General features: G+C 47.4%; 2 protein-coding genes across 4 annotated transcripts in view; one reads left to right on the forward strand and one right to left on the reverse strand.

The window, feature by feature from the left end:
• The window catches only part of SLC22A23 (solute carrier family 22 member 23), a 112716-nt gene extending 102596 nt beyond the window's left edge, over positions 1-10120 (forward strand). For 2 of the 3 annotated variants that reach the window (XM_065667440.1, XM_065667442.1), the window contains 3 exons: positions 740-772; positions 2153-2276; positions 7870-8570. In XM_065667440.1, the coding sequence (XP_065523512.1) occupies positions 740-772; positions 2153-2276; positions 7870-8227 (515 nt within the window). In that variant the 3' untranslated portion in view covers positions 8228-8570. Of the gene's footprint in view, positions 1-739; positions 773-2152; positions 2277-7869; positions 8571-8611 lie in introns of those variants that run through there. The other variant, XR_010610067.1, reaches the window with a different exon arrangement.
• Positions 10121-13272: 3152 nt separating this feature from the next.
• PSMG4 (proteasome assembly chaperone 4) lies at positions 13273-19191 on the reverse strand. The gene is made up of 3 exons (XM_065667443.1): positions 18973-19191; positions 18729-18804; positions 13273-13783 (listed from the first exon to the last, which is right to left on the reverse strand). Exons 1-3 carry the CDS (start codon positions 19174-19176, stop codon positions 13662-13664), a joined length of 402 nt encoding a protein of 133 aa, XP_065523515.1. The 5' UTR covers positions 19177-19191; the 3' UTR covers positions 13273-13661.
• Between the last annotated feature and the right edge of the window lie 1149 nt (positions 19192-20340).

Raw genomic sequence — 20340 nt, forward strand, 5'->3', positions numbered from 1 at the left:
ACCCTGCTCTTGCAGGGGGGTTGGACTAGATGATCTTTTTAGGTCCCTTCCAACCCTTGGGATTCTGTGATTCTGTGATTCTCCATCAGCAGCAGACCTTGAGGCTTGCCCAGTTCAGCCCTTCCTCCAGACACCAGGATGTCACAGGAGCCTGATGGGAGATCATCAGCAGAAATGTGGCCAGCTTGTGCTGCTGCCCTTCCCCTTGCTGCCCAGTGCTCGTTTGCGATTTGGATGCATGACTGCTGGTGGCTAGCATGACACATGGACCACCAGCTCTACATTTTGGCAAGGAGTAGGTCTCCCACCAGTGTGACAGTGCTGATGCCCAGCGCTTTGCTGTCTAACTAAAGCCTCTGTTGGCCATTCCCTTGGGGCTGCAGCAGGAGGCAGTTTCTCTTCTCCCCCTTGTTAACAACAAAGAGGCCTTTGTGTTAATCCCAGTGGTAATTCTGGGGCTCTTAGAAATGCTGTCCTGCTGCAGTTGTTATCACTGTCTCATTAGCATGCTGTCCTGCAGCTGAAGGGGCCTGGAAATGGTATGTCCTCATCTGGTGGCCACAGGAAGATGTGCCAGTATTGGCATGGGAAAGAAGTGTAAAGGGAGCTCGGGTGGCATGTGGGATTTACCTTTTTTTCCTCTTTGGATAAATAAATAGGTAACAACAGTATGTTCTTGTTTTCTTTCCCTTTCTCTCCTGTTTTTTTCCTACTCCAACTTCTGTGGCCCTGGATCCAGTGATCGGAAAATACAGTCAACTTCCAGACTCAGGTATGGTTTACAGACAAGCCTGCATCATGCAGGGAGCACTTCCTTGGGAGTGGGTAGACCTGAAAGACCGGGGTTAAAGCACCCAGAGCGGAGCTGCCACTGCAGCAGGGTTCAGAGGGAAAGCCCACTTCTACACAGTGTTTTAGGACCCCACTTGTAGGCAGGCCTGGTTTTTTGTGTGCAGTCTGTCAGTGTGCCATCCCCTCCACACTCTGACTTGCCTCCTCAGGTCAAGAGAGGGTGCAGGAGTTCCCCAAGGTTTATTTTTAGACATATGGCAAGGCTTTCTGAGGAAGTTTCTATCTAGGAGCAACATTCCCAGTTCAGTCTTTTCCGGAAAGGTCTGAGGTGCCAAAGTCCCTTCAGATAAGGGGACTGGGGCACTTTAGAAAATACTTTCTTAGGCAACTTATCCTAGCCTGAAATACTGCAATAGCAAAGCAGTGACATTCTATGGGGGAACAAAATTTACCCTTCTGTATTTGGTTTAATGGTTGTGTCTTTGCCCAGCTCTTCCAATGTCTGTTCTGAACAGTAATAACTCCCTGTAGGGTCAGTGGTGCAGCCTCACCTGCTATGCAGGGGTTGCCAGGGAATGTCAGAGACCCGTAGTTTGCAAGGTGCAGTGCTCACATCCTTATCTGCTGACAGTATTTGCTGTGCACCCAGACTTGGGTTGCGTTGCACCAGGAGACGGTTTCCTTTAGATTTGTTTAGATTTACTTGGGTTTCTTCCTATGCTTGATAGCCACTGTTTACTCCAGGAACCTTGCTGCCATCCAGCCATGAAATGATTGAGCAAACAGGCTTTGCTGGACACAGTGCCTTGGGGGAGCGCACCATCCTTGCCATCTCACCCAGCATTGTCAGACAAAGGCTGTCAAGCTGGGGGTTATGACGGAGTTTGGAGGCTGATCACATGCAGGAGCTTAGCACAAAGATGGGAGCACTTCCATTTCTTTCCTCTCTTGTCCTGCGAGCCTCACCAGTGCCCAAGCCACGGAGCTGTACCAGATGTTTGTACCAGATGAATGCTGCCTGTCTCCTCTTGTCTGTCAAACGTGGGAGGGAAGTGGCTGGTGCCTAAAAGACTGCCCAAAGATGTGTTTTTTCTTGGGTTTTACCTTTTGTGGTGGCTGGGCATAAATAATTCAGAGATCGCTGCCGTTTTTGGCATGTCATTATGATTTTTTTTTCACCTGTGTTTGTGTCTCGGGTGCTTGGGGAATGAATTTTATAAATACCAGTTTTAAATTAGTATTACCAAAATGACTCAAATTCGTGTCTAGAGAGAATGAGTAACACAAACCTGCTTTCTTGTTTTTTTCCTTGGAAGTTTGGCCTCATTCTTGCTTTTTATGAACACACTTGTCTTGACAGGTATGAGTGACAGCGTCAAAGACAAATTCTCTACTGCATTTTCCATCGTGGGTATGTTTTCTTCGCATGCTGTTGGAAGCCTCAGCGTGTTCTTCTGTGCTGAAATCACACCCACAGTAATCAGGTGAGACACCGGAGTCCCCCTCTTCAAAGGTTGGAGATGAAATTATCCTCATTTAATTTATAACTGGCTGTGTAACTTAATGCATTCTGTGGGAGGAGAAATCCCCCATGGTTGGAGACCTCACAGCAGTTCGGGGGCTGTTTTTTAATGTCACTGCAGTCAGTCTGCCTAAGTAAATGCCCGTCTGTAGGCAGGCTTTGTTTCCTATGGCTCCACCTTGTGTCCCGTCGTGGTGATTATCAGCAGGCTGGGCACAATGTGAATTGCATTGTTTGAAGCACGGCATAGTCTTAAATTGCAGAACCATAGAATGGTTTGGGTTGGAAGGGATCTTAAAGCTCACCCAGTTCAAACGCGCTGCTGTGGGCAGGGACACCTTCCACTAGACCGGGTTGCTCAAAGCCCCGTCCAGCCTGGCCTTGGACAGTGCCAGGGATGGGGCAGCCACAGCTTCTCTGGGCAACCTGTGCCAGTGTCTTGCCACCCTCATAGTGAAAAACTTCTTCCTTATATCTAATCTAAATCTACGCTCTTCCCCCCTGTCCTGTCACTACGTGCCCTTGTAAAAAGTCCCTCTCCAGATTTCTTGTAGGCCCCTTTTAGGCACTGGAAGGCTGCTATAAGGTCTTCCCTGATGCTCCTCCTCCCCAGGCTGAAAAAGCCTGGCTCCCTCAGCCTGTCTTCATAGGAAAGGTGCTCCAGCCCTCGGATCATCTTCATGGCCTCCTCTGGGTCCTCTAGCTGGGTTTGTGCAAGCAGCAATCATGTGAGTCTGCAGCTGGATATCAAAAGAGAAATTCCAGGATTGCAGACAAGGACATAAGTGCAGGCAATCCCTGCCTCCACAGGACAGCTTAATCAAGCCAGCTATTGGGGTGCTTCAGTGGAAAGGAGATGTTGCAGCATGCGGTGTTAAATGCTTTCGGTGCATAAAGGTGCTCTGCAAATCTGCCTCTCCTACAGCACTCACCAGTGTGAGTGGTCTGCCTTTATTGCAGATAAAGTCATCTTTTTTCTTTGTACCCAGACCTATCTTAGCAGAGACTCAAAGTTTTTCTGAAGGGGAGCACTTTTATCCTGGGCGGTAGCAGAAATCAGGCAAGTGATCGTCACTGGAGAACTTCCCATAAGATGTCTTTGTGTAGTCAGGTTTTTATACCATTTTATGTATTCACTGCTGTCTTTCACAGCACAAAGGTTGTGCTTTTGTGTTCTGGATTATGCATTCAGCAGTGTCACAGCAATTCAGGAGTCCTCCCTGACTCCACTGAATTTCCCAGGAATGTAGGTCGTGCGGGTGGGAGGGAGAAAGGGTGGAAGGAAGAGGATACTGGGGTTTTTTATTCCCTAAATTATGTGCCTTTTCAATAACTTTGCAAAAGTATTACAGCCAAATTGTCAGCTGAGTAGCCAGAGTCCTTGATCCATGGCCTTTTCTTCCAAGCTATCTGCTTTGTGAATGTATTTTACAGATAAGGTTATTTCCGCAGGGAAAAGCAGTGAGTGTGGTGGGGAGATTATACAGCAGCCCAAAACACTAACAGCTATTTACGTATGTGCATGCCAGTCAGTTTGGTGGTTTTATGCCTCTTTAATTTTCTCCTTGTCTCTGTTTGAAAGACACATAGATAAGGAATTGGCTATGTCACCCAGAAGAGAACCTGTCAAGTAGGGTCAGATGTGCAGTGTGAACTTAGCAAGCTTTTTTCCTTAAATCACTTACATTGCTACAGGGAAGGGGACAAAATCCTGGCTGGAAGACAAAATTCTTCTTCCCCAGCCTCTGCTGGGTGACACCAGGCGAGTGACAATAGCTGGATATGCCTCAGAGTCCCCGTTTATTGATAGGGATGATAACACTCTGAAAGTGCTTTGTAGTCCTACCACTGTGAAGCTCTCAATAAGATCCACTCAGGGCTGTAGTTAAGACGTGGAGATCAGGATGGTGCATAAACTGTCTCGGGCAGAGTTGTGGTTAAGCTGCTTTGTGTCTTGCATCTTGGTGGGATCTGGCTGCTCCTTTGTAACCTGTTCTCCAAAACACTTTCTCAGGTGCCCTTTAGTGTTCAGACCAGCTTATTATGCTTCTGGTTGAATCTCGAGGAACCTTAAGGAAAAAGGAGGCAGAGAGAGCACTAGGGCCATCTCTGAGGTTTCCCTGATCAAATCCTTCACCTGTTATGCCCCATCCTTGAGGAAGGACAGCAACACTGCCATTATCAGGGTAGCAGTGGCATGATAGCAAACCTGTAGTGTCCATCCAGCTGTACTGCTGTGGTGCTGAGATGAATGGTTACAGCAGTGCAGGAGGAAAACAACCATCTTCATCACCAAGAGGTGCTGCCTGCTCCAGAGACCCAAAGGTCATGTGGCACCGGGAGGTCTATCATACCCTTGCCCTACATGCACCCCAGTCTCCTGGCGCTAGGTAGGAGGGCTTGACCAGGAGCTTCCATTCCTTGTACCAGGGGCTTCAGTAAGGAGCTCCTGCCAAATACTGAATTTAAGCACTAAGTGGCACCAGTAATTCATCTCTAGTAACCTTGAAGGGAACACCACTGCAGTCTACATGACTACTAAATGGAAACAGGCTAAAGAAAGCGTGGCATGTTCTCTCCCCATCCTTTTCATGCTCAGTTACTACCAAGTAGAAGAGAGATCTGGGTTTTTTTCTCCCTATGTCCTCTTTTGTGCCCACCCATCGAAAGAAATGAAGGAGTGGGCAATGATAACCATCAATAGCTGTCTCAAGCTAAAATTCCAGTGCTGTTTACTGGGCACTGACCCTGACTTTTCAAAGGTGTTGCCTTGCCCCATGAGGCCCAGGGCATCTTGGTGTGTTGCTGAAACTCTGGCACAACAGGGTCACTTATGTTTGGGACTAAGCGTGCAACAGGGTCTCTTATGTACAGAAAAGGCAGGCAAAAGCTGTGGAGGCTTTCACAGACTGACTTCAAGAAGTGGCTGGGCTGACTGGATAAAGCCCTGAAAACCTGGTCTGAGTTCAGCGTTTGGACCATGGTACCTTTGCAGTTTGCCCATGTCAGGACCATAAACTCATGCAAACCATCCTGCCCTGCTCCTGCGGGGCAAGCAAGGGTCAGGGGTATGGCTCTGATCACCAGTGGGGTCATGATGTGGGAAAGCTCCCCACAGCAGAAGCTGCCAGGCAGGGTTGTGAGGGGAGAAGCTGGGGGTTGCTGTTGGTGCCGGCAGCCCTCACACTCCCCCTCTGACCTCCACTCTGCACCTCTGCGTGGGTTTGGAGTACAGACAGTGGCCCCTGCCGTGGCAGACCTCATACTGAGGAGGAGCAGTACCCCAAAGCACTCTGGTTTTGGTTTCCACCTGCTTCCCTATGGCAGCTGCAAACCAGGGTGAGTTACGAGAGTGCTGCCTCTTTTGCCCTGTACCCGTTTTCCTGACGCGCACATTTTCTGTTGCTCCTGTGAACAACAACGAATTCCTGATGGTATTTGCAGTATTTTTCCTTCCATATTTGCAGTACGGTCAAACTTCAAAAATAAAATACTCCGGGACCCATACCAAAAAGTATTTTCAAGCCTTCTTCTGCCAGGTGTTGGTGGTGCTGGATAAAGTAATGCCCACTCTAATTACTGATGTCATGTGGAAAAACTTCCTTTCCCCCCCCTTTCCAAATCTGAAGCCACTTGACCGATGACAGAGCCGTCTTTGTTGCTGCCCTTTCCTGTTTCCTTTCAGTTTGCTCGGTGTCCTTCTCAGCAGCTTTTAAAACTCACCTCAGGTCCTTCTAGGGGGTTGAGATACAATTTAGCCGTAGCAAACACTGATGTAAATGAGTTGGGCTTTTGTTGCTCCAGAGCCAACTTGGAGAGTGATTTGCCTTGAGTTTGGGGCTGGTTGTGTGGATTACTCATGTGAGTGTGTTAATGAAGCTGCAGCGAGGCCAGTTGCACAATGGCTGCATTCAGCTGGGTTTCTAAATTGCCATCAGAAAGCTGGCAAGTTTTTACTGAGGGCTTTTGCAGTATCGGAGGAAATCAGTGTTGTTTGTGAACGATGCTCTGCCGTGTCTGGAGAGCTAGAAGGTGCATATGTGAATTTCTGATCTAGCCAGTGTTCCAAGAGCATCTTTGAAACCTGTGCTTGCTGCCCTTTAGCTGTCAAGCAAGCAACAGTAGATTTTGGAAAGGACTGGGTGAAGATTAGCTCTAACACAGTGTTTGGCTGAGTGAATTTGGCATTTGTAGGTTTATAGTGCTGTGGTCTCTTGTATGCTCAGTAGTAGATGAATTTATTTTTTTCCAAGTGCTTGATGTAAAGCGGTTCATTTGCCTTCTATAGTCGCCTTCTGTAAGGTCTGGTTATCGTTAATAATTACATCTCTGCCACTGGGGCAGGAAATGAAGCACCTGAGCCCGCCTGATCGCCAGAGGCTTTGGGAATAGGTGGCATCTCCTGGAGGAGCCGCAGGAAGCTGGCTGCCCAGGCCAGCGTGGTGGGGGAGTGGGGAGCACACGGTGCCAGCCATCAAGCTCATGGGGAGACACCTCCCTCTGCAGGCAGCAGGGTCTCTGGGAAATGGAGGATAAGCCGCCTCTCTGAGATTTTGTTAAAGCAAGTCACTTAAGGGTGATGCTCCATTGGCCGGAGACCTCGGTTGTGCCACAGCAGGAGAACGGAATGGTCTACCCTAGAGAAATGCCTGTGGTGCCATTTCTGTGTAGGGTCACCCAGTAGAGAGAGGCTCTGGGAGCACGAGCTGATGGCCTCAAAATGAGGTGGGAGTGCATGTGCACCTATTTATAATTTAAGCATTTCACCCATGCTAACCTTTTCCTAGCCTTCCTGTGATAAGAGAAGAGCAAGAAAGAGTAAAGTGAGGGACCTAGCTCAACTTTGTACAGTGAGTGAAGAAGGAAATAAATCCCAAACTCTGGTTCTCCTATTCTGACCACCAGCTTTGTTGTGGGTTTTTTTTTCCCCTGAAAATTATGCATTTTGTGATGACATCAGTATTGAGAAGTTCCAGCCACAACATGTTTCTATGGGGAAAATACTTCGGCAGTGTTTGGTACAATGGATCGAGGCAGTGGCCTGTAAACTCTGTTCTCCTGCCTCCACTGCTGATTGATGACAGGTACTTCAGGGGCAGCCAAAATTGACTTTTGCACCTACTGCTTCTTGGTGTGTCTTGTCTAAGCTGGAGAAGGCTGGCATGCTAAGAAAAATATGGTTTTCCCTCACTGAGGATGGAAATACTTGGAAATGGGAATGCTTTAGAGGGCTGGCTACACACTCACACGATAAAGCTCCTCTTCTCCTTGCGTGGGGGCAGTTATACGGGTGTGAAAAGATAGTTAAGTGATTATTTCCCCACGCTAAAGGCAAAAAGGGCAGCAATGATCTACAACAGCAAAGCAACTCCCTGCTGGAGTAACTGTGCAGTGTGAAAGCTGTGAGCAAACCAGGCTTGCCTTTGAGATTTCGGATGCCCGGGTGCATGCCAGACCCCAAGGGGTGTTCCAGGGGATCCCTCCCCAGTGCCAATGGGGCTGCACTGGCAGGAGCGGGCTGTGGGGCCAGGCTCTCACCTCTGCTGTGTTTGCAGGGGAGGCGGGCTGGGGCTGGTCCTGGCCAGCGCGGGCTTTGGCCGCCTGACCGCCCCCATCATGGAGCTCCACAACCAGAAAGGCTACTTCCTCCACCACGTCATCTTCGCCTGCTGTACGCTCATCTGCATCATCTGCATCCTGCTGCTGCCAGAGAGCAAGAACCAGAACCTGCCCGAGAACATCCCGGATGGGGAACATTACACCCGGCAGCCGCTTCTGCCGCACAAGAAGGGGGAGCAGCCCCTGCTCCTGACAAACTCTGAACTCAAGGATTACTCTGGCCTCCACGACTCGGCAGCTGTGAGCGACGGGATCTCGGAGAACACCACTGCCAACGGGATGAAGTCAATGTAACCGGGTGGATTTTTTTCCTCTTCTTTTTTTTTCGGTTGGGTGTTTTGTTTGTTGTTTTTCCTTCTCCTCTTTCTTTTGTATTTCATTTGATGCTGTTGTGCAGGAGGAGCGGCACTTTGGGTAAAGGTGTTTTGCACAGATTTTACAAACCAGTAGTGGAGCAGACACAGACCTGGGGGAAATTCAACTCTGCTGCTAAAGCAACTTTTGGCATCTTCAACTGTTGTGCAGATTGCTCTTGAAAAGATTATGGGGGAAAAGACTCATCTGAGAAGAGACCTGGCTGGAGGTAGCCCTTCAGAACTCTTATTTTCCTGCCATTAAATACGTATATTTATTTTGATTTATTCTCAAGAAGCACTTTATTTCCTTTTCCTTTCATAGATCACAAAAATGAAGCCATCTTATTACAAGAGGTGCAGCCATTCCAAGAAAGAAACCATGGGGGGTGGGGGGGGCACGGGTGTTTTCTGTTTCGGTTTTGTGTTTCTTTAAAGGAAAGAGGGATCCACTGCAAAGTTGAACTGACTGCAATTTAGACTTGTGCAACATTCTTCTGCCTGTCTAGAAAGCCCAAGTGCCCCGGTTGCCTGCTGTGTTTGTATACACCAAAAAGAAAATAAGACAAAGAAAAGCAAAACCTGTTGCGACTCAAAACTCTGACTGCATTTTAGGCAGCTGATGTGTGTTTTTATAGCCCATGTGCACTTAAAAGTTATTTTCTACATTTGTACCTTTCTTTTTTTCTTTTTTTCACCAAATGCAGTGGGGAAAAAAATCCTACCCAAACAAGCTGATTTTTCAATAAGAATCAGCCCCTCTGCATTTTAAGAGCCCATTAGTCTATTTTAGATGGTTCCCGCTGGTCTTTAATAGTAATGTAGATGATGTAAATGATTTGACCACTGATGCAAAAATCAGTTTTGCTGAGAATAGCTTTAATTATGAGGAGGCCCAGAATCTCTGATTGACTGCTCCAGGAGAAGAACATAAACCACCAGGGACAAAACGTGAGGAGCACGGGCTACGATCTGTATCTTTATTCCAAAAGGCAATGCAGCTGGGATTCCTGCTCCTGGGAAATGAATGTCCTGGCATTGCCTTACCTATTTTTACAACCAGGGTTTGGGTTTTCAATTTAAGTGGACAAAATGCTTAAGTGACTATTGGAAAAGAATGAATGGATAGCCTGGGAATAATGACTTACGGTCTGCTGTTGGCTGTCTTGGGGCTTTTAGAGTTGTTTTCTGGTTCTGACCCAAGAATATACAGTGAACTCGCCCAGATTTCCCCCCTTCCCCAACTGCTCTTGTAGGATTTTTGATTCAGGAAAAAAAAAGTTTACTCACATTGGATCAATCCTACTCTAGGCTGAGCAAAATGAACACCCAGTTTGTCTCCTGCTGTGCAGATGGCACTTTCATAGTAGCCCCATGACTTCTGCAGCCCCCAGACCAACTATTTCCTTTGGCCACTGGCTTTTGGTTCTCACTGTGTGACTATTGATCGTGAGGATCTAGTTCAGTGCAAGGAGTTTGTAAGCAAGCAGCTTTCTTGCATTGTAGTTAACCTCCCTGCTCTCCCTCCCTTTTCTCCTTTCTCACTCAGGCCATCCATTTGTGATTGCTCGGTAGTGCAGGTGTTCAGACAAACAGAGCAGCAGGATGTCGATGTTGTATTGAGTGTCCATATGATTGCCACTTTGTTTGATGTACATCTTGCGTTCATACACACGGAAAGTGCTTATTTGCACTTTCCTCCTCTACCTTCCCTCCCCTTTCCTCCTTTGCTGTATATATTGTCGATTAACTACTGTACCTAACAATTTCCATCCTCTATTAGGCTGCCAATGTCCTCTTACAGTCCCAAATAAATCAGAGATATGTGCTCCCAGCAGCGATCTATGTGAGTAGTGCAGGCTCAGATGCTGACGAGTGCAAGGGGACAGGTAGACCTGCAGAAGCGACAGAGATTGTTGTGTTCAGAGTAACAATGTTGTCCTAAAGCTGCTAATTTTTGTACAGAGGATGTGGACATTCAGGTTCTTCTTGAGCCTGGTAAAAAAACACTGGACCAGTTGATGGTAGTTTTGCCCAAAGTTACACTACTGGGGTTATTTTGTTTCCTGCCTTTGCTAGACTTGCTGTGACAGCAAGAGCGCGATCTTCCTTACGCTCAAGTTTTATTGTTGAGCTTGAGTGCGGCTGCTTCTCTCTTTTTTTCTGCGCTGAGACTTCTGCAGCCTGTGTTCACTTAAGGCAAAAAACCAGGCCTTCCCCATTCACGCAGTATTCACGTGCCAAATTTGTGCAATACCTTTTGCCTTCGATGTGAGATGCTTGTGGCAAGCCACACACACTGGGGATGGGGGCGGAGAGGGGGGGAGTGGGTTCACAACAACAAATTGAAGAAGCAAACAAGTCTCAAGGCAATAGAGAAGGGGCCTGAAAGAGAGAAGGTGCAAGCACAGAGGCGGAGAGCAGCGTCCTGCCATCCACCGTGCCACAGAGCCAGTGGCTGCTTCCTTCGTGGTCTCTGCCTGTGTGCTCAAGTACGGCTCTTGCAGACCATCTGCAAGGCTATAAATCCAGCTGCTTCCAGCACTGTCAGCGGTCCTGGAGTGCTCACCGCTGTTGTCCACAGCACTTTATCGTTTCCTATTCCGGTGGTTGCTCTCTGGTGACATACAGGCCCACGGAAGAGAATGGCGGTTTGAACATATCAGCATTTATATAGTAAACAAACTAGGTGACAGGAACATGCGGCAATTTATTTTCTTTAAATCTTATGAAATTAACTTTGTTGCTTTTGGGGTTGGGTTTTTTTTTTTGGTGGAAACCAGGTAGTCGGTACTGATCTTCTGCAGCAAGGGAACCCCCAGCTTCTCAAGTTGGTCTGGCCTGCCTCTGTCATGACAGTGAAACACCGATTCCTGCCTCGGCAGCTCTAGTTGTGCTGCTTTTCCTGAAAAGACAGGAAACGCTTCTGTGATGAGGATTTTCTTTCCACACACGCTCACAGGGTTGGAAAGCTTTTGCTGAGCATACCTTGTGTGGAGGAGTCAGGCAGCAGGTGATGCAGCAGGGCAGAAAGGAGAGGTGGACATGCTTACCCTGCTCTGCCTCACCCCACAGCAGGCCAGGGCGCTCTGCTAGGCTCTCGGTCCCCTGCACCACCAACCATGTCTTCTCTGCAGCCATCCCCAGGAAAGGCTTTTCTCAGGTGGCTCTTTCCAGCCACGGCAACAGGGGAAGCAGTCAAAGCTGCCCTGTCTATTTGGGCCTTTTTCTGTGAACCTTCAGTAACCTCTGAGCCCATCAGTGGATTTTTCTTTGGGTTTACCATGTAAGGGCTTCCTTCCATTTTTGTAAGTTTAAACAAAAATGTGAAAGTGACATTATACTTGATCCGGGGGGGGGGGGGGGGGGGGGGTGTCCCCTTTTAGGGCTTCAGTACTGCTTTTGTTGCCAGGCACACTGCAAATGGATAAGGACAGTCACCTGCTTGCAAGTGTTTTGAGGCCACTCAGAAAGGGGGTTGTGGGATTTACTTCATGGTTTCTTTCAGCAGGCTTTTTTTAACTTTATGTTTTAATGGAAGTATTTTATTCAACTGTTGCCACTTCCTGGAGCCAAACACTAAAGGTCACCAAATTGGAAGCAGAAGTGCCATTAACTGAACTCTGTGAATGTCAAGTTGCACCTGTAGCTGGCACATAAGACAACACTATTAAGCGGAGGGGGGGTGATCTCCCCCGCTGTAACTTTTTCTTCTTTTTTTTTTTCTTTTTTCTTTTTTTTTTTAAGAAAAACGAAATGTCAAACCTCATTTTAAATGTATTGTGTAAAATGTTTTGGGAAAGGAGGATGGTGCGTTATGTCTAGTGGGTGAGACCTCCCTCCCCATTTCAGTTCCTGATGAAGTTTTAAAGACTCGTGTTACTGTATGTTTTGATCATGAATAGTCTGGTGGTACTTCCTCATAGCACAAGCTTAAATCAAGTACTGAAAACAGTCTTACAAGCTAAATGTCTGCATGATGTTACATCTGTTGTACCTACTGAAAAGAACTTTGTATGTAAATGTACAGAATAAAATGACGTTGTCCCATCAGTTTGCTCTCCTTGGTCTCGCAGTGCTTTTGAACCAGCCTAGCAGCAGCTATAATGCTAGTGACACCTCAGGAAACAGTCCTACCCTCCTCTACAAACACAAGGAGCTTGACTGATTGTAAATCAGGCTAATTAAGTCAGCATGTTGATTTGCGACTAATTATTCTTTATAGTCAATCACAGATAGATGACTGTTTCCTGGGTGGCGTGAATTAAAAAGAAAATACCCCTCCCATGGTTGCTTTTTCTATTCTGATCTTGAACTGCAGCCAAGGACCGGTGACTGTTCCCAAAGGTAAGGAAGGGCCGCCTGTGCCCACATCAGATCTACAGAGCTGGAACCACTGGGTTTTCAAACCCCCTCGGACAAGAGGCTCGTTAGGAGTTGCTCCTTCTACATCAACAACCTCTCCGTTACAGTTTTAATTGCTGAGTATGGTGCCACAGCAAGGTAAGTTCATGAGTTTTCTGTAGGCTTTTAGGGCAGTTGTCTAGCAGCAGCACCAGTAGGCTTTGTTCATATCAGAAGCTTATGTCTGAGTCAGGGCTCAACTTGCAATGAAGAAGAAAACCTGAACTCGCTCATCAGGTTGCTATGCTCTGTGTTCCTTTAAACTGCCATGAATAATAGGTGGTATGCATGTATTGACACCTGCAAATGGGCACTGCATCCTTTGGTCTACAGCCAGTTTGGGGTTTTTTGGTGGTGGTAGCTTTGATTTTTCTAACAAGTGTGCTCACTTTACACCCATGATGCTCCCCTAGCAGCCTGCCAGATTTATCTAGTGCTCCAAAATTCAAGCTGTGCTCTTTCCTTCTACATAGTTCTCCTTTGTGAAACCCTTCTAGTGTTCTTAGTGTGCAAGAAATACGGTGTTCAGCACCAGTGCTACAACCAACAGGGGCTAAAAGGAGCAAAGCAACACTTATGAGCTTTACAATACAAAAATGTATTTTATTTGCTATGTTCAGTACTAGTACATAGCAGATTAATTGTACAGCTAGAATTTGGAACTGATTTCCCAGCATATCTGAGTACTGAATGGAGGCCAGGCACTGCATGTGCACTTTTACAGCCAAGTTCATCCATTGCAGCGTATTTTCTACTCTACTCACCTATTCCCTACTTAACCAGGTAGCAAATTTAAAAACAATAACAATAAATTCCAGGTTCCAAGTGTATTTAGGTCCATCTATATTTAATAACAACTTCAACTTCAATCAAAACAATATAAAACAAATATACTAACTTAATGTCAGTGTGAAAATTGCGATTGGTTTTTCTAAAACAAAAACTTCAGGTTATTTTACAATGAAGCCAAGTCAGAACTTCTCTGGAAAAGCCATCATTTCTTCTTTGATCCTGTTTTCTATGAGCAAGGTGAAACTGCTGTCTGTGTTTTGAAGATTGTAGCTGACAAATATCTGTTTTTTGGTCTTGCTGGCTAAAACACAAAACAGAGTAGTCAGGTTTAGCTTGTTCTTATTTAAAAGTGAATGATGGCATTCAAGCAAGCCTCTTAAAAAGCTGTATCATGCAGACAACATTCTCTACTCCTGCTGTGCTGAACCAAGTTATTAAAGGAATAGCAGAACAAGTACCTGAGTGTTAGCACATTGGGTAAAGCCACAGATGTCAATGAAATGGGCAATGCAAGCCTCATTTTTGGCCTGATGCAAAAAGTTGTGGAAAAGCCTCACACTTTTAGTAGATTTTGTTCATTTCTTAAATATGGTGCAGTTTAAGTGAAACCACAGACTACACTGAACCCTTGGCAGCGAAATCTAGTTGATGAGTTGGTAAATCTATGCTGTGAAAAACACTAACACAGGTAAAGCACACAAGAAAGTGATTAGGCCCCAATTAACAAAGCTTTGTTTTACTAAAAAGCCCTAAGAAGGCCTGCAAAAGTGTGCAGTCTTGTCTAAGTCTGCTGTCAATAATTTTGTTTCCTTTAACCTTTACCTATACAGTATCCATCAACACCCAACAGGCTGGAGAGCCTGGGTTGAAGGTAATGAAGCCAAGCACAAGTTCCAGGCTACTGTAGTGACAGATACCTAGAGAAAGGTACTACAAAATTAAGAGGTGTCTTCCATGACAGAGCTAATTAGCAGTAATAAAAATAACGTCCATGGGGGCAGAAAGACTTAATTATCCGAGTAGAACAGGTAACACCAAGGAGTGGTTTATAAATAGAAGGGAATCCTACTTAGATTTGACCATAGTCATGTAGCAGATTTGTAACTCTATGCATCGCTAAACTTTGTGAAGAATGTAAGCACCACAGGAAAATTAGGCACTAAATTTAAATTAAGTTGTGTAAAATAGAGGAGGAAAACCAGTATTTGGGTCATGAGGTATTCCTGGCAGGCAATGAGCTGGGAGCTGACAATCCCAGGGACAAATGAGACCCCTCTGCTGAATATCCAAAGCTACCATCTGAATTTTAGAATGAAGACACCAGAATTCCTAATATCTCACGCCTTTTTAAATGGGGAAGTTGACTACAGAAAACTTAGATATACGTATAAAATGCAGTTAAACTACTGCTTTGAGGCATTTTTGTTATGCAAATCAACTTATTATCATTTTCTGTTCTAAGAGGTTACCAGCTTCCTGGCTCAGTAAGAAGGGTTGCTTATGAAATGCAAGGACTCATTTGCCTTTTAAGATTTGGCACCATAAAATGCTGATATAATGCAGCACGTTGCTCTGTTGGCAAAAATTAGTGCTTGGCACCAGATTTTGTAATATAAAGCAACATGTTTTGTAAGCACTAGTGCTTTGTCATTGTACACTAAGCGAATGCAACACTAACTCTGGACTAGTCAATACCACTATCCTAGGTAGCAAAGCTGTATCATATACCATAGTGTTAAAACTCAACTTCTTCATTATGTTTGTGTAAGATCTGACTGAGTCCCTGTGATGCTGTTCCAGTTCCTGGGAACACTGTGAATCCCTCAGGGTTGCTTGCACATAGGAGCTCTGCTCCCTGGCTAACAGACCGCCTGACCTTTTCCATCCCCACTTCCCTGCAGATTCAGTTGGACATATGGGCTCTTGTGGGAAGGAAAGAAGAGGGATGATCTTATGCCTCCATGGAAAACCATCCGCACCTTCAGAGTAAAGTAGACAACTACAGAAGACAAGGCTTACCTACAAAGCCCTCTTGCAGGGCTGCTTCCCACATAGCCTGGCTAATAATCCCAGTTGCACTGGTCCCTCGAAGCATAAGAAAAGCAGGCAGGAAAAACTACAGCAGCCTAGACCCACTCCTACAACCTCATGGACAGAATGAAGGCCCAAATCTAAGCTTGAAGAGGAGCCCAATGGGAGCAGAATGGACAGGAAGTGTTAGTTATAATTTGTAGACCATTTGTGCTGGAAAAGAGGTGGTAGAGGGGTGGAGGTCCATTTGGGAAAGACCTCAAAGAAGAGGTCAAGTCATCTTTGCTGAGTCTGCCACTCACTACAGAGGGAAGATAAAGATGCAGCACTATTCAGCAGTCACTGCAGCCGAAAGCGCTGCGATTTCAGTATATGGAGGAAAGAAGTCCCTAATGGACAAGGCTTTCTCGAGAATTGGACTCCACTAACCTATAGGAAAGAACTGCTCTAAGCAATGTGGGTTTCTTGACTAGTGAGTCACATCTCGTGCCAAAGTAATCACACAGAGTGGTAGGAAACAGTCCCTGTCTCTAATACAAACAGATATAGATAGAAATAGGTAGAGAGAGGAATAAGAACGTGGCAAACATGTCTTCAGCAACGGAAAAGAAAAATGGAAAACTCCAACCGTGAAAGAAGGAAGATAGAGCCAGTGCACCAAATGCAGCTGTTCTGGCTAAGACCCTACAAAGAAAACAACAGGATAAGGTATAAGCTGATGCACAGTAGTGCTGAAACTCCTGGTCCTGACATTGCAGGACAAAATGGCAGGTGATGGAATGTGACTGGCAAGTATAAGAAATAAAAATATTTATGTTCAAATTGAATTGTATGCTACTTCAGTCAGTGCCTACAAAAAACAGAATGGAACCAGCACAGAAGCTACCTTGGAAGTACAGCTGTAAGTCAGACTTGGCTGTGAATATCATCTCTGCTATTACAGAATTTGTGAGAGTAACAAGGATGTAATTTCCCAGAGGAAAACTAACACCAGTAACAGCAAAGCTTGGCATTTCTAGCCAACGCAAAACACAGATTTCCTCACTGAGCACTTTGTGAAACAAAGAAGATACACAGATGCTTAGTGATGATCTTGCACGTTCACTGGTTTCAGGAGAATAAACAATTTTGGATTAAGTGACCCTGAGCTGGACTGCCAAAAGCAAGCCTAAATACTAAGGTGCAGGATTTCAGAAAGATGTATTTCTTTTCTTAAAAGTCAGTTATGCTCAGGTGAAGAAGCAGCATGTAATGATGCAATGCCAGAAGTGTACTGTTGACTTTCTTCTTCCAAGGAAAGGTGAAAAAGGTCTACAGGCCTTCCTCAACACACTATACCCTAAGCATGGTAGCACGAGTAAGAATAGTGTCTATAAAGAATATAAAGGGGGCTGATTACTGACGAAATCTGTGAGCCAGAGGTTAGATACAGAGGAACACTGACCAAAAGCCTTTCCGGGCCAAAGCTGACACAGAAAACTGAACATAGGAACAACAAAAGACCCCTAAGGCACACAGTCAAAAAAACAGGAAGATGGATTATGCCCCAAGGATAAAGAGTAACTGACAAGCCAGTCCCAAGTAATGCTAGCAGTTCTTAGTAACAAAGTATGTGAAATTAGCAATGTAAATAAGAAAAGGACCTTGGAGAAAAAGGCGTGGGGGAGAGGGTAAGGGGAGGGCAGCAAAACTGAGACCATATACTGGGACAAAAAATAAGGTGACCCAGGCTCTGTTGTAGAACACTGAAAGAACTAATGGATGCCCACTCTAGCTATGAAATCTGTAATGTACTAAACCAAAATGACAGGAGAGGGTGCAAATCACCAAGACAATTTACAGCTGTTAGCTAGCCTCTGGTGTTACACAGGAGTATATAGAGCAAGGTTCAGAAGCGAGTAATGAAGAGACCAAACGGTAAGTGGACTAAACTGTTAAGCTTTATCCAAAGTAAAGCCTCTTTGGCTACATTTTCACTGACTGACTTTTTAAGGATAATGCACTAATTACACTTTAAGAAATCAAATTATACAGTACCCCATAGAATTATTACTTAAAGTAATTATTACCCATAGAATTATTACTTAAAGTGAGATGACTGAATCCAGTATGCAGAGAAAAAGCTGCCGCCAGGGGAGACTACACCAGTGGTTATTACAAGATAAAAGTTACCTAGGAAGAAGAAAGGACACCAGCATTGTTTTTCAAAGATCAGTCTTGTCATCAACCCTTTCTTATATATACATCAGTGGCATGGGAGAAGAAGTGATGTAGACTTGTAAAACTACTTGATAGGAGAAACTTCAGACATAATAGAGATTGCACGCAGATTGTTAAGAAGAATTATGTGGCCTTTCCAGCTGAAACAACAGAAGTAAAATAAGATTGAGCAGTGCAGTATCTTACATTTAAAACCTGGTAACAAGGACTTAGCTCCATCTGGAGCTGTTTCAGTTACTGGGAGATGATGATGAGTAACCAGTATGACATTGCTGTGAGATACGAAGGCTCTAGGATGCATTAGGCCAGGTATTTTCCTTTTTAGTCAAAATACGGGAGTTTGGAAGTTAGCATTAAGGCTCAGAAATCCACCTACACCACCACTGCACTAAGTGTGGCAGGAAACTCTCGCACATACTGAAACAGGAGACCTCCTGCGGGGTGCCCATTACAGTCAAACATGGGTCTGCGGGCTGATCCAGGACCTTCTCAGAACTCAGGGGCTAAGACGTGCAAGATGGATGAGGACTGGCTTCATCTTCAGGAAAGGCATGTGTGCTTTGCATGACAGCCACCCCACAGGAGTATTACGGCCTCACAGACAGCAGGTCACTGGAAATCCCAATCGATGGGCACAAGCATGTGCTTCCCTTGCCTCACGCACCCAAAGCCCGGGTCAGGATATTACGCAGCACAGAAGCGTTCTACACAGCATGGAAGCGTTCAGCTTCTCCAACGCTCAGCGGGCCTTGAGGCAGAGACCCGGCCAGCCAGGCCCGCACACAGCTGAAAGCGACCCGGGATGGAGCCCGCGGGGCCCTGCGCGGCCGGGCGGCTCTGCCGGCGGGCCCCGGGCTGCAGCAAGCTCCGCCTTCCCCGGCGCCCGCCCGGCCCGCGGGCGGGGGCGATGCTCCAAGGCCCCACGAAGCTGCCAGCCCGGGCCCGACCCCCGCGGGCGGCAACCTCCCGGCCAGGCCGCGGCCCCCGGCACCTACCCAAGCGCTGGGCCAGACAGGCGGAGGCGGTGTCGGAGGGGTCCCCCAGGAGCGAGGCGGCCACCGGGATGCTGTCCTGCAACCGGAGCGCAGCAGAGGCACCGCTTAGGCCCCGGCAGCGCGGGGCGGGAGCGCCGGGCCCCCGCAGCCGCCCCTCTTCCCTCCGTCCGTCCCTCTTCCGTCCCTCCCTCCCTGCCGCTGGCCGCGGGCCCGGCAGCCCAGGGCGGGCGGCGGGGACACTCACCCGTGGGCTGCACATGGCGACGGCCAGGCTGGCGAGCGCGGGCGCGGCGCCCACCCAGAGGAAGAGCGAGTCCCGCAGCCGCATGGCGTGGAAGTGCACCCGCTGCTCGCCCAGCCGCCCGCTGAAGTCGTGCAGGGCGATGCCTCCTCCGCCTCCTCCTCCTGCCCCTGCCGCCGCTGCCCCCCCGCCACCCGCCGCCTCCATCGGCCCTTCTCCCGGCGCGGACACGCTTCCGCAGGCAAGGCCCGACCGGGCGGGCCCCGCTGCCCGGGGAGGCGGTGCAGCCGCTGCGCCCGCCCCGCCGCAGCCGCGGGGCCGCCTCCGGTACCGGCGCTGCGCTGCTGCTGCCGCCAGCCCCGGGCACGCCCGGCGGCACCGGGGGTGGCACCGTTCCCCAGCGTGTGGCCCCCACCCCGGCACCCTCCTGCACGACCCGTTCCCCTTCCCCGTGCTCCCTCCGCCGGGGTGGCAGACTGGCACGGGTGATACAGTTGTGGGGGTCTATTACAGACCTCCTGATCAGGACGAAGGAGTTGATGAGGCTTTCTACAGGCAACTGGAAGTAGCCTCGCGACTACATGCCTTAGTCGTCGTGGGGGACTTTAACTACCCCGATATTTGCTGGAAGACTCACACAGCCAGTCATTCACAGTCTAGGAGGTTCCTCGAGTGCATTGATGATAATTTCTTAATGCAAATGGTGGACGTACCAACTAGGAGAGCAGCGCTGCTAGATTTAGTACTCGCCAACAAGGAGGGTTTGGTCGAAGTGGTGACGGTCAATGGCAGCCTTGGCTGCAGTGACCATGAGATGGTGGAGTTTAGGATCCTGTGTGGGAGGAATAGAATACCTAGCAAAGCCACAGTTCTGGATTTCCGAAGGGCCAACTTTGGCCTCTTCAGTCAACTGCTAAGGGAAGTCTCATGGGAAAGTGTACTAGGCGGTAAAGGGGCTCAAGATAGTTGGTTAGCATTCAAGGACCGCTTCTTCCAAGCTCAGGATCGGAGCGTCCCAATGAGTAGGAAGTCAAGTAAGGGATCTAGGAGACCGGCGTGGTTAAACAAGGAGCTGCTGGGCAAACTCAAGTGGAAAAGGAGAATCTATGGATTATGGAAGGAGGGGCTGGCCGCTTGGGAGGAATATAGGACAGTTGTTAGAGGATGTAGGGAGGCAATTAGGACAGCTAAGGCCTCCTTGGAACTCAATCTTGCTAGTCGGGTTAAAGACAATAGAAAGGGCTTCTTCAAATACATAGCAAATGAAACTAACACAAGAGGCAATATAGGCCCACTGCTGAACGAAGTGGGTACCCTGGAGACAGAGGATATAAAGAAGGCAGAGGTGCTGAATGCCTTCTTTGCCTCTGT

This window comes from Lathamus discolor, chromosome 2 (assembly GCF_037157495.1).
Source record: "Lathamus discolor isolate bLatDis1 chromosome 2, bLatDis1.hap1, whole genome shotgun sequence".
Lineage (NCBI taxonomy): Eukaryota > Metazoa > Chordata > Aves > Psittaciformes > Psittacidae > Lathamus > Lathamus discolor.

Bases quoted from the DNA above. Each gene is read 5' to 3' on its own strand.
- PSMG4 (XM_065667443.1), bottom strand. From the start codon at position 19,176: ATGGAGGCGGCGGGTGGCGGGGGGGCAGCGGCGGCAGGGGCAGGAGGA. The intron at 18,805-18,972 runs GTGAGTGTCCCC...CTCCGGTTGCAG, and splicing joins TCGCCATGTGCAGCCCACGG to GACAGCATCCCGGTGGCCGC. The intron at 13,784-18,728 runs GTAGGTGCCGGG...TTTGTGTTTTAG, and splicing joins CTGTCTGGCCCAGCGCTTGG to CCAGCAAGACCAAAAAACAG.